Genomic DNA, 12,767 nt, shown 5'->3' with positions numbered 1-12,767 from the left:
TTAAATTTCTTTGTGAGCTATTGTTGCTCCATGAATAAGAAACATCTATTGCGCCTGACTATGATTTAGAAAAATGTATTAAGAAAGAAACAGACATTAAAGAAGAAAAATATTTCCAAGCCTGATTCCTTCAGATTCAAGGACCCAGTATGGCAGAGTCTGAGACAGAGATTAAGCTACTGTTACAATACTTGTTTTTTCTTACAATGAGAACAAGCAGGCCTTACATAACCTCCCAGACAACAATTACATTACTAATGTGAAGCAAAAATCTCTCTTTTGCACAAAATATATACATTTCAGCACTTTTTTTAAAAAAAAAAAAATTAAATTATCTTTTTATTATGTTTAAAGTCAACATATACAGAGTGTTATACTTTGTACACTTTTTTAACAATTGAAACAGTTCAAACTGGACAAACAGAAAAAGAAAGTAAGAGAATTAAAAATAGAGGTAAAGTAAAATAAATAAATAAATAAAAGGGGGGCGTGTAGCATAGAAAAAACATGGGGGTTACATTACAAATGATGTTCCATTATAACCTGAAGTCTGATCTATGTGGGCTAATGAAATCAATCCATCCTTTCCAGCATTTTTCGAGTTGGTCCATCTTGAGTCTTAGAGCGAATGTTAGTTTTTCCATGACGTAAATTTCATGCAGCACATTGAACCAGTCTACTAGTGTGGGTGCTCTTTGATTTAGCCATTTTTTGTGATCGCTTTTTTACTGGCGACCAGCATTATGTTGAACATATATAATTTTGAGAAACCTAAAAGTTGGTGTGGCTTTTTATCCAAATACATAACTTGAAAACAAAAATCAATGTCACATCTTAATACATTTTTCATACTGTCTCTAATTTCAATTCAATATTGATGAATCACAGTGCATTCCCAAAACACATGAAAGTGATTTGCTCTGTCTGTCCCACAGCCTCTCCAGCATGTTGTCTGCCTCCCCCCAGGGTGCTTGAGTGCAGGTGTTAAAAAATATCTGACCCTGTTTTTCCAATTAAACTCTCTCCATGACAAAGAGTTAGTTGATTTCCATTGCATGTCATTAAATTTTCCCACTCCTCTAGTGATAGTACAAAATTTCCTTCGTTTTCCCATCTTTCTTTTATGTAAGATGTATTGGTCCCACCTAATTCCTGAAGGCAGCAATAAAGATTCTTAACACCCCTGCTCCAGATGTAGATTTTCCCAGATCATCTTTATTAATTATTCTTTCTGTATGGTGTCTTAACTGCAAATATCTAAAGAGGTCCTGGTTGATTATTCTATATTGATCCTTCAAGTTTTGAAAACTTTTAAGAGAGTTTTTTTTCAGAGGTCCAAATAAATATCGATCCCTCGCTGCTGCCACAACTTAAAGGTTGCATCCAGTCTGTTCGGAGTGAAGCCTGGGTCATAAGCCACCCACCTAATCAGTGAAAAAGGCTCCTTCTGCCCGTATAACTTCACCATTTTAAACCAGGTTTTAAGTGATACCTCTAGCCATGGGTTAGGCTTTGCCTCAAGATGGTGTTTTAATTCACTGTCCCCAATGATGGCCTGTAATGGGATTTTGCCCGAGCAATGGCATTCAGTGGTTTTCCATATAGCTGAACAGCTTGGGTCACAAATATGGATCAAGGGTTTAATCTGGGCAGCTTGATAATAAGTTTTTAGGCAGGGGAGAGCAAGGCCTCCTTTACACCTTGGAACCTGGAGTGTCTTGTATCTAACTCTAGGTTTCTTTCCCTGCCACAGAAATCTCGAAATCCACTTATCCCACTCAGCAAATTTCTTTTCAGGGATCTCCACTGGAAGTGACTGAAACAAGTAAAGCAGCCTCGGGAGATTTATGTGAGTTTAATTTGTAGCCTGATATTGCTACAAAGAACACCAGGACGTCGTCCGCAAAAAGCGCTATCTTACGTCCACCAGCCAATAAGATACCATGTATATTATCATTTTGTCTGATCATTTGACTTAAAGGCTCTATGAAGAGGGCAAAGAGGAGAGGACTAATAGGACATCCTTGTCGACAGCCACGCTCCAACTCAAAGGATGCTGAAAGGGAACCGTTTATTTTAATTCTTGCTGTTGGCTTGTTATAGAGACTCTGGATTGTCCGTCTTGCTGTTGGCTTGTTATAGAGACTCTGGATTGTCCGAATAAACGTTCTATGAAATTGAAATTTGTGCAGAGCGTTGTATAAAAAAGACCAACTTACAGAGTCGAACGCTTTTTCGGCATCCAAGCCAAATATGATTGCTTCAGTTTGTTCCTGGTTTATCTGATGGATCACATGTAATGTACGTCTAATGTTTTCTTGAGTTTGCCACTGTTTAATAAAGCCTGTTTGATCCAGGTGTACGATTTCAGGCAGAATTTGTTCCAGTCATTTAGCTAATATAGATGCAAAAAATTTGTAGTCCTGATTTAAAAGGCTCACAGGTCTATAATTTGAACAGTCCAGCCTATCTTTTCCCTGTTTGGGGATAACTGCAATAACTGCCTCTCAGCACTTTTAATGAAACATGAGTATTTGTGTCTATTTTCAAAAACTTTTAAAGGCCTTGATTATTTCCCTCAGACTGACAAAACCTTAAGGATTTCAAGGACCCATAGAAATACACAAAATCTGTTTATGCATGTGCTTGGCATGTTGGAACCAAAAGACATGTATGTAACATGTTGGCTCTCGTCTTCCAGGTGTGTTTTCACACACGTTACCCTATCAGATAAAGGTAAAAAATTGAAATGCGTGTCCTTGGCCAATCAGATAGCAGAGGGACAGAGTGGGTTTAAAAGGGGCTGCAGTGCAGCTGAGCTGACACCGAGGCTGAGACTGACTCCATCATGAAGGCTTTCATTCTTCTGGCTCTGTTCGCAGTGGCATGTGAGTATGAAGACTATACAGGTCTTACTTACTTTACTCCTCATTTCCTTTCCAAAGTCATTATAGGATTTTGTGACAGAAGGATTAGTTGCTTTAAAATTTATTTGAAAACTGCAGTTCTGCAAACATAAAATCTGGTCATAAATTCTCCATCAGATGCTGCTCCCATTGAGGATGACAAGATTGTTGGAGGCTATGAGTGCAGGAAGAACTCTGTGGCCTACCAGGTCTCTCTGAACTCTGGCTACCACTTCTGTGGAGGCTCTCTGATCTCCAGCACCTGGGTGGTGTCTGCTGCTCACTGCTACAAGTCGTAAGTGTTATTTCAGTTTACGTTCGACTGACTGTGCTGTTACAGCATAAAGCTGCTGGTAAACAGACGAGTTGCCTCATTACAGGTGTCACATGTAATCTAACCCTCGTGTCTCTCTCTGCAGCCGCGTCCAGGTGCGTCTCGGTGAGCACAACATTGCTGTCAATGAGGGCACCGAGCAGTTCATCAACTCTGCTAGGGTCATCCGTCACCCCAGCTACAACAGCCGCAACCTGGACAATGACATCATGCTGATCAAGCTCAGCAAGCCCGCCACCCTCAACAACTACGTCCGCACCGTGTCCCTGCCCTCCAGCTGTGCTGGCTCTGGCACCCGCTGCCTGATCTCTGGATGGGGCAACACCAGCAGCTCTGGAAGTCAGTAACACACTGCAGTCACATCTGGAAAATATTTTCTTACTACATGCTGGGTATGAATATTTACATGTATTGTCTGTCTTCCTCTCTAGGCAACTACCCCGATCGTCTGAGGTGCCTGGATGCCCCCATCCTGAGCGACAGCAGCTGCAGGTCCTCCTACCCTGGACAGATCACCTCCAACATGTTCTGTGCTGGATTCCTGGAGGGAGGCAAGGACTCCTGCCAGGTACGAGCTAAAGTCATCATCACTGTTTCTAACAGTGGACATACCAAACGTCGCAACACCTTTGCTCACATGTTGTCCTCTCTGTCTGCGTCCTATCAGGGTGACTCTGGTGGCCCCGTGGTGTGCAACGGTCAGCTGCAGGGTGTGGTGTCCTGGGGTTATGGCTGCGCGCAGAGGAACAAGCCTGGAGTCTACGCCAAGGTCTGCAACTACAACTCCTGGATTCGCAACACCATGGCCTCCAACTAAAGTTGCTTTACGGTCACTTCTTACAGGACAGAAAACTGTATGACCCTTTAATAAATGGAAAAATCAAAGACACCTCATGTATTTGACTTCTTGGCTGAGCATTGCAGACTGTACTCAAACTCATCACTTTGGTCTGAAATATTCAATACTCTGCAACAGCTCTTTCACTGGCTTTGAGGTAAAGAAGCCCCAAACACAGCTGTTTAGGAATACACATGACCTACTGTATCTGTCAGGATTCACTATCTTTATTCACAAGTTACTTTAAGGATCTCATGGTTATCTTACGTATAGAGTAAGTGTGCATAAATTCTGACCTAAAATGACAGACATAATCGCATATCAATACAAAAATGACCTTTATTGGTTTTAAGACAAATTATAGCATAAACTCATATACAACAGAGCAGGGTGTCCATCTGGGAAACATATTTTTTAAAGTTTTTTTCTTTTTCATGATTCCAACAAAATCCAGCCTGACACTGAAGCATGACAATGTAATATTTCAAAGGCAGTAAAAAGTAACAATGGATGTTCGATGTGCATTTGTTGGTGTATTTTCAAGAAAAATTTAGCATCACTTGGTTTCAGCCATCAGTATACAAGTCCATAATAGAGCAAAGTCTTTGACAAACGTGCATGAGTAAAGCTGATATTCACTTTAAAAGGTAAATACAAAATGCCGATACATGTCCTTGTTGGATACCAGAACGAAACAAATGTGAAATCAGTACAACACTTCCTCTGAAACATTCTGAACAGTTTCACTTTAATACGTTAAGAAAGGACCTGCAAGATTTGGATTGCGCACGTTTGATATAAAATTCACAATGGTCATAAAGCAAATGCACGTATCATGATAAGGATATAATTGGTCAAAATATACAGCGACTATTCAATTAAGTGGTCGTACTATTCATCGACAGACATGTTGTAAAAATAAAATGAGACAAGTTCTTTGTCATGTCTGCCAAAATAAATTTTCACAGCAATAAGAAGGAAATGAATTCAGTGTGACGTCCACCCCTCTCGTCAGGTCAGGGTACTTTTCCACGTTATAAAATAATGATGGCAGGAAGTTACAGGGCTCAAAATGTTTCAGTGGTTGTTTCACTTGTATAAATATTTTTTAATCAAACTTATTTTCCATTATCAGCCATTTACACACAATTTCTGCTTTCAAATGCTTGTTTTGTTGCTGATTATATTACGCCAGGGCTGGTTCTTACCAATAATCCAGTGAATGCACAAAATACTTGGGGCATCTTTCTGACAGTTTCTCTCTATCTGCATCTCCTCTGTTCTTCCTGATGGACAGAAATGTAATTACACAAACTAAAGAAAGGCTAGTGGCTTCTATCTGAGGGTGATAAACTACACGAAAAACAGAAAGTGTCCCTATTATTTTGCACATTCAGTGTCTATATTCAGAGATTGAAAACTGTCAGGCATGACAGGTTGAATACATGATTGTAAACAAATCCTCGTACTGTAGCAGGTGTGTAACAGACAATGTTTCTACATGTTCTAATCTAGGACTACAGAACCCCCCTGTGTGAAACACGATATATATATGACAGAAAAAAAAAGAGTTAATGAACAAATACGGGGCAATGTGTCTCCATCTAGGTTATTACAACTGGCCTCTGGCATGCTGCAAATAATGGTGATAAAGGTCTGAAATGGCAGGATATGCATCACCACACACGGCACACTTAACACCACCTGCAGACCCGTCATTTGATATGCTGGCATTTTGGCTTACGTGTCTTTTCACAGTTCTCAAAGGAGTTACAGGTTTTCCAAATGCATTTTCATCTACTCTGTCATGACTGGTTTCACTGTCTTGGATAAATGAAAATCTTGAATGTGTGGTGCTGGGACGCTGGGAAGTTTTACCCCAATCAAGACCCTGACTGTTGGACAAACCTTGAGTTACTGGGTCTGGATATTTGGATAAGGGGCTTAGAAGAGAGTCGTTTTCTTCAGGATCTGGACAAGATGTAGCTAGGTGTTTGTTTGTGGGAGGGCTTAACGTTTTCTTGTTGGACTGTGTAGCGTGTTCATCTACGGATAAATCGAAATCCGAATCCTTGTGTGTTGAGGAATGGCAGAGCTGGTGACTGAACAGCAAATCTAGAGTCTTGAAGCTGCACCTGCACTGCTCACACTGATAAGGCAGAAACACTTTCTTGGGCCTGACCTGAATCCACTGGAAATCTGGGTGCTCGCTCATGTGTTTTTTGTACGGCTCCACGAAGCGGAAACCTTTGCCACACTGAGGACAACTGAAGCGGCCGCGTCTCTGTCGATGGACTCTCTGATGATGCCACAGCTTTTTCCAGTCGTCTAGAGTCTTGCCGCAACAGGCACAGGTGTAACTCTGACCCGGGGGGTGAGTGAGCATGTGGGCTCGGAGTCTGCCCATGTGTCTGAAGAGTCGCCCGCAGCTTGGACATAAATATTTCCTGGGGTCCGAGCGGTTATCTAGTTTGTTTAACTTTGACACAAAGTGCGAGAGGTTGTGAGCCGGTATGACTGTGGACTGGAATGGTTTCTTTAGGTTTGTGGTGCGTTTTTTGCGGTTGGTCTGTGGTGTTTTTTTCTGTGGTTCACAATTAGCGCCTATGAGAGGAGCAGCTGAATTGATTCCAGTTGAACACCTAAGTGCAGGCACTGTGTACTTTATTAACGACACTGTCTCGTCCTCTTCTATCCTAGAACCGGAGGCGTGTCGCTCTCCTCCGCACTGAGTGCGATGGGCGCTAAATTCCGACATCGAAGCAAAAAGCTTGTCACAATACAAGCAGCGATAAAGCTTTGCACCGGTGTGGTCTCTCATGTGGCTGTTGAACTCCTGCAGATGGTCGAAAACATTCTTGCAGATGTGGCACGTGTACGTTAGTGAAGGCTTTACACGATTGTTAGGGTGCAAATCGTCGCTGCTTCCCGAAGGTCTACAAGTGTGATTTTTTGCATTGCTATAGTGAGTGAATGACTTTTCACAGCGTGTGCAGTTGTAACGTTTTACAGACCAGTGAGTCAGCTCGTGAACCCGCAAGAAATAGGCCTGACCGAAAGCTTTGCCACATATATCACATTTATAAGGCTTCTCCCCAGTGTGGACACGCACATGTCTAATAAGGGCAGACTGAAACCGGAATGTTTTACCACAGTACTGGCACACTTTTCTTTCTCTCTTCTCCGGAGAGACGGGTCTATGAAGTCCCTGATTGTTTCCATGGTCGTTCTCTCTGCTGTGTTTTTTAGATTTGTTGTTCTCGGAGTCCTGGTCCATCAAATGCATCTTCATATGAGCTGCGTACTCCGAGCAAGAGAATTTGATCTTGCAATACGGACATTTCTGATACATGTGGCTCTTTTTGTGCGTCTTGAGATGAAGATTTAAGTTGGAGTTTTTACTAAAACCTCTGCCACACTCAGGGCATTTGAAAGGTCGTTCTCCTGTATGAATGCGTTGATGGATGACGAACTGAGAGAGAAATTTAGATATATGACCACAGTAACTACATTTCAAGTGAGTTTTCCCCCGTCTTTTAGTGTGGCTGACATTTGCGTTGGCCTCCTCATCCCCGTCACCACAGTCTGTATTTGGTTGAGTGTCAACATGGCTCTCGGCAAGCTGCTCTTCCTGTAACACAACATTGCTTATTCTCCTCCTTCTCTTGCCGCCCCTCTTGCGCCTGAAAGTGCTTCGCTGACTGTTTGGACCCCCAGCTTTACCTGTGGCGTTGGCATTGCACTGTAAAGATTTAGGATTATTTAACTCAGGATTCAAATGATCCAGCTCTATCTCAATATTCTCAGCTTTTACAGCAGGGGGTGCTCCAGCAGATTTAGGTGGTTGTTCGGAGGACGTTACAGCATCCGTGCTAAAGTCTGCATTCTTCATAGAGTCAAGACTGCTTTTTGATTGTGACTCCTCACTGCCATTCATGTTGGCTGACTGTTTTATTTTAGGGTCATCACTCTGAGTGGGGCTTACCAAGTTTAAACTGCTCACACTGTCAGAAGGAATAACTTCAGGCTCAGTGGCTGGCTGGGAACTCAATTTTCTTTGTGGTGATGCACTTTCCATTTGTCCTGTCTGCTGGGAGAGTTGGCAGCTCTTTCCATCTGTATCAGTCTCTTGTTTGTCAGTGTTAAGTTCCACCTGCTTATCTGTCTCTCGACAGCCTGTATCGTTGCTCAACAGTGACGAGGCCTCCTGGGAAACATCCAGTCTGGACACCTTAGCTGGAACTTGCTGATCAGCCAGTCTAGTTCTTCTTCTTTTAACGCCTTGAAAGTTTAACGCATTACTATTTTCTGTGGGAGTCCCTTCAGTCTGCTTCGGGTCTACCTTGCTTTCAGATTCAGGCTTTCCATCCTGTATCACACTGTGATTTTCAACTCTACTCCTCAGGCTCCATGCAGGGGTGCTAACACGTTTAGCTTTAGCAAAAGACGCAGGAGAGGCAGCAGCAGCCTTAGCAACCAAAGCCCTGTAAGCTTCAACTTCTACTTTTGTTGGTCTTCCTCTTTTTCTCTTGGGCAGCACGGGGACATTGTTTTCTACTTTATCATCATTAGGCACATCGCTGTTGTGGTTCTCCAAGCATGTTGGCAGCGGTATTGTCGTGCTGATCTCCTTATGCTGAACTGCATCAAACCCAGCACAGCCTGGATCATTTCGGTTTTCAGTTAGCAGTGGTTTCACTTTACGTGGGCGCCCGGGTCTCCTGCGGACCTCCACAGGCTGTCCATGACTGTCTGTTGTAGAGCTGCACAAACTTGCAGGTGCCATTTCAGACTTTTCTTCCATCCCTACCTGAGTCGATATATTCTCACCGTGTTGGCAATTTGCTCCGTCTGCTGTTTCAGAGTTAACAAGGCCATCAGACTCCACGTGCCCCGATGGGTGGGATTCAGGTGCAGGTTGAGTCGGTTCTGTTGCTTTCATTTCTTCTCCCCACCTGGAGTCCAGGTCTTCCTCACTGCATATCTTTTCTTCAGGTATCTGTGGGAGAAAGGAAACTGCATGTGTCACAAATGTAGTCGTGGTACTGTAGCACAAGTCTCCTAAAATAGTAAGACAATAAAAGGCATGCAAAAACCAAAAAAGCAAACAAACAAAAGAACCCAAACTGTATCAACGAAAACCTTATTGCCTTTATAATTCGTTGTACGTTGTTAATGTCTATATCTATGTAGTAAAATCCTTTAACAGGTGCACGACAGACAACCACATGCGAATGTAAATGCATGCAGAATTAGAATATTACATATCTTGACTGACAGACATATCAAACTATATAATTCAGTCTGAATAACAAACTATCAAACAAAAAAAAACGGAACAATAGTCCTTATACAAGCCCTCAAGTTTAAAAGTTTTTACACAAAAAAAAACACGCATCACTATTCCACTAGCAGGCTGCTCCAGGAATCGTGCGGTGTACTGTAACACAAAGCATCATTTTGGGGTGACTCGTCTATTTTTCTCTCTCACTAACTACCTGCTTGCAGTCCGAAGGAGCATGAATGGAACTGCGAGGATGCGACGCCACAGAAGTTAACTCAGAGACTGTATTTTGGTCACTGCTTCCTCTGCTGAAGGACATTTTACTCCCCATGTCAAGAGTCTGTGGACAAAACAGTCACATGGAGGCTGTAACTCATAACAACAGCAATGTGTAATCTTACAGTAGTGTGTACACTCACTGCATGCGCCGCCTATTTGCTGTGATAATTTAGAAGTGGTTGGCTGCATTACGATTGTTCAGAGGTAACAAAGCTCACCAACTCACATGAGGGATTCAAGCACAGGCGTTTATAGCAAAGTATGATGAAAATCTGGACCAGAGAGAGGACTGCTGACAGCAATAAAAAGCAATAAATACTCTACTTAAATAGAGTTCTGAGGGACTTTGCACTTCAGGTTACCAAATGCCTCACAAGTTTTCAAAGAGGGATACTGTACTATTCTCCTCTACATTTTCATATGAAGAACGTTTAGCTGTAGGCAATGGGATGATACGGAAATTTCATGTCACAATTATCCTGGTCAAAATGATTGCAATTCATGATATTTTCCACATAATTACAAAAAATATTACTGAAATTTAAAATTGTGTTAAAACATACGGGAATAACTTTAACTTTTATAAAGAAACAGAAATCTTAATTGCATCACAGATAGGACATGAGGATTTTTATGTTCATCCTGATAATATAAAATCACCATGATCAACTGCGAGCGTTTTTATTGTGATCCGTGATAAAATGTAAAATAAAATGCATCGTCCCATCCCTCGTTAGCACATTAACATTTTCCTAAAAACGCGCAGCTATCTTATAAATTATGATTCATAATATCAGAATAATCTGCCCGACTGTTTTTTTTAATGATAGAAAATGAGCTCCATCACCACCAGCTACAGCATTAAAATATTACTTACACATTAAGGCATGACATAATAATCCAATACCTCACACAGAATATATTAAAGTAACATAACACTCAAGGAAAGGACTATTCTGTTCAATGTGCACGTTAATTTTTGAAATATTTTGCTGATAATAGTTTTGCATTTCTTGTAATGGATAAGAATGCAATTAACAATTATTTTCATTGTTAATTAATCTGTCGATTATTTTCTTGATAACTAAATTAGTTGTTTGGTTTATATAATGTCACAAAATATTGACAAATGACGATCAGTGTTTCCCAATGCCCAAGATGACATCCTCAAATATCTTGTTTTGTTTAAAGGCTGCAGCTAACTGTCATTTTCATTGTCGTTTTATCTATCAATTATTTTCTCCATCAATCGATTAGTTGTTAGGTCTATACAGAAATCAGAAGCTATTCAGTTTACTGTCATAGAGCAGTACAGAAACCAGAAAATATTCCAATTTAAAAAGCTGAAATCACAGAATTTGGGCTTTTCTCCTCTTTAAAAATATCATTCAAACCATTTAATGGATTATCAAATTTTTGTTGCCGATTAATTAAGTAGTTAACAACTAATCGATTAATCGTTGCAGATCTAATTTGTTCAAAACCCAAAGATATTCACTGAAGAGTAAAGAAACCAGAACATATTCACATTTAAGAGGCTTAAATTAGATCGTTTTTTCTTTAAAAATGACTCAAACTGATATATTGATTACCAAAATAGTTGCTGATTAATTTAACAGTTAACAACTAATCGATTAATCGTTGCAGCTCTGGAAAGCAGTTATTGAAATCTGCCTTTTTTCTATATTCAAGTAAAACAAGTGCATGTTTGCTCTGTTCATAACAGACCACACGTTGCACAGACTTTACATCTAGTCACTCCTGAACCTGTGGGACACACTCTAGACTCAAAGTATGGTGTCAATAAGTTTGCAAAGCACCTGGTTGTTGCTTTAGGTGCATATAACAGCTAATGCAAAGAAATCCACAGTGTCTTGTGTGGATGTGCAGTGGCTGCTGCTAATGTCAGCCCGCCTCTCATCTCCCCTGCAGACACACTTCATGTGATGGAGTCTCTCTGATGCTCACAGCAGCTAATGGCTTTTGATTTCAGTCACACACAAACCCACTGAGACATAACCGCGTCCTAACAGGTCACACAACATGTATTTATAACATATATGACCGAAGAGTCAGCCTGAGCATGCAGCTACCAGTTCAACTATCATCAAAAGCCACCAGCAGCATGACTAACAATGTAGGCGTTATCTTTAGGTAGGCCACATTGCTAGCTCTGCTCATTAAACGTTACAGGCCACACCAACCTAACGCTAACCGCTAACTGCAATGTCAGCTCGTGTGACTGTCTTTATAGCTGCAAACGCCTGTGTAGGACATTTCTCAACAGCGGTAACCAAATGTGATGGGTGGTAGTAAACACAAACTGCTTGCCTGCGTGGGAGAGAGTCAAGACTGGTCTCTGCGTAGCCATTCACTGACCGCTGCTCAACTAGCTAGCAGTGGCTAGCTCAAAGCTAACATATGCGCTGTCGTTGCGTGGCTGTTTGGCACTTTTTACACGCGTGCATTGGTCTGGGAGTTGATCTGTTAATGTGGACCTGGCTTTCTCCTCCTTTCAGAGCAGTTTGCAGCAGTGAGCCACTCGATATCCACGCACAAAGCCAACCGAAAAAGTGTCAATCACGGCGAGCGTACACAGTGGGTACTTCAAGTGCTGTGGGAAAATTGTCGATCGTGAGTTGTTCAAAGTAGTTGACAAAAGTGGATAAGATGATAGGTGAGTGTTTTGGTGATATGTGCAGTGGTGGAAAATAAATTATATATTTTAAGTACATTTACTTTACAGTTTTGAGCTACTTGTACTTTACTTGAGTATTTCAGTTATCTGGTACTTTTTACTTCTACTGCACTACATTTAAGTGGTATATATAATGGAGTAATTTTTACTCCATTACTTTTAAGTGGCATATAATAGTCATTTTTACTCCACTACATTTAAGAGGCATGTATAATGGAGCAATTTTTACTCCACTACATTAAAGTGGTATATATAATGGAGTAATTTTTACTCCATTACTTTTAAGTGGCATATATAATAGTCATTTTTACTCCACTACATTTAAGAGGCATTTACAATGGAGTAATTTTTACTCCATTACTCTTGTCTGACAGCTGAGGTTCTAGTTACTTTTCAGATCAGGATTTACCCTACTCAACTGTATTTAT

The 12,767-nt window shown here is 41.1% G+C and overlaps 2 protein-coding genes across 3 annotated transcripts; one reads left to right on the top strand and one right to left on the bottom strand.

The window, feature by feature from the left end:
- Nucleotides 1-2,790: 2,790 nt before the first annotated feature.
- On the top strand, nt 2,791-4,125 carry LOC126392028 (trypsin-3). Its single transcript, XM_050047135.1, has 5 exons — nt 2,791-2,888; nt 3,045-3,201; nt 3,326-3,579; nt 3,672-3,808; nt 3,908-4,125. The coding sequence occupies exons 1-5, from the start codon at nt 2,849-2,851 to the stop codon at nt 4,055-4,057; spliced, it is 738 nt and encodes a 245-aa protein (XP_049903092.1). The 5' UTR covers nt 2,791-2,848; the 3' UTR covers nt 4,058-4,125.
- A 265-nt stretch (nt 4,126-4,390) lies between these two features.
- Nucleotides 4,391-12,726, bottom strand: si:dkeyp-84f3.9 (zinc finger protein 37). 2 transcript variants are annotated; one of them, XM_050047131.1, is made up of 3 exons: nt 11,973-12,726; nt 9,577-9,702; nt 4,391-9,077 (listed from the first exon to the last, which is right to left on the bottom strand). In XM_050047131.1, exons 2-3 carry the CDS (start codon nt 9,691-9,693, stop codon nt 5,691-5,693), a joined length of 3,504 nt encoding a protein of 1,167 aa, XP_049903088.1. In that variant the 5' UTR covers nt 9,694-9,702; nt 11,973-12,726; the 3' UTR covers nt 4,391-5,690. The 2 variants fall into 2 exon arrangements, with proteins under 2 accessions (XP_049903088.1, XP_049903089.1); XM_050047132.1 differs by lacking the exon at nt 9,577-9,702 and having other exon boundaries at nt 11,973-12,725.
- Between the last annotated feature and the right edge of the window lie 41 nt (nt 12,727-12,767).

This window comes from Epinephelus moara, chromosome 6, assembly GCF_006386435.1.
Source record: "Epinephelus moara isolate mb chromosome 6, YSFRI_EMoa_1.0, whole genome shotgun sequence".
In the NCBI taxonomy this organism is placed as follows: domain Eukaryota; kingdom Metazoa; phylum Chordata; class Actinopteri; order Perciformes; family Serranidae; genus Epinephelus; species Epinephelus moara.
Note: the sequence above shows the minus strand (reverse complement) of the source record. Positions and strands in the feature narration are given on the sequence as shown.

Excerpts from the sequence above, each read along its gene's own strand:
- LOC126392028 (XM_050047135.1), top strand. The coding sequence starts at position 2,849 with ATGAAGGCTTTCATTCTTCTGGCTCTGTTCGCAGTGGCAT. Across the intron at positions 3,202-3,325 it reads GCTGCTCACTGCTACAAGTC|CCGCGTCCAGGTGCGTCTCG; the intron begins GTAAGTGTTATT and ends CTCTCTCTGCAG. Across the intron at positions 3,809-3,907 it reads GAGGCAAGGACTCCTGCCAG|GGTGACTCTGGTGGCCCCGT; the intron begins GTACGAGCTAAA and ends GCGTCCTATCAG.
- si:dkeyp-84f3.9 (XM_050047131.1), bottom strand. The coding sequence starts at position 9,693 with ATGGGGAGTAAAATGTCCTTCAGCAGAGGAAGCAGTGACCAAAATACA. Across the intron at positions 9,078-9,576 it reads CTCCTTCGGACTGCAAGCAG|ATACCTGAAGAAAAGATATG; the intron begins GTAGTTAGTGAG and ends TTTCTCCCACAG.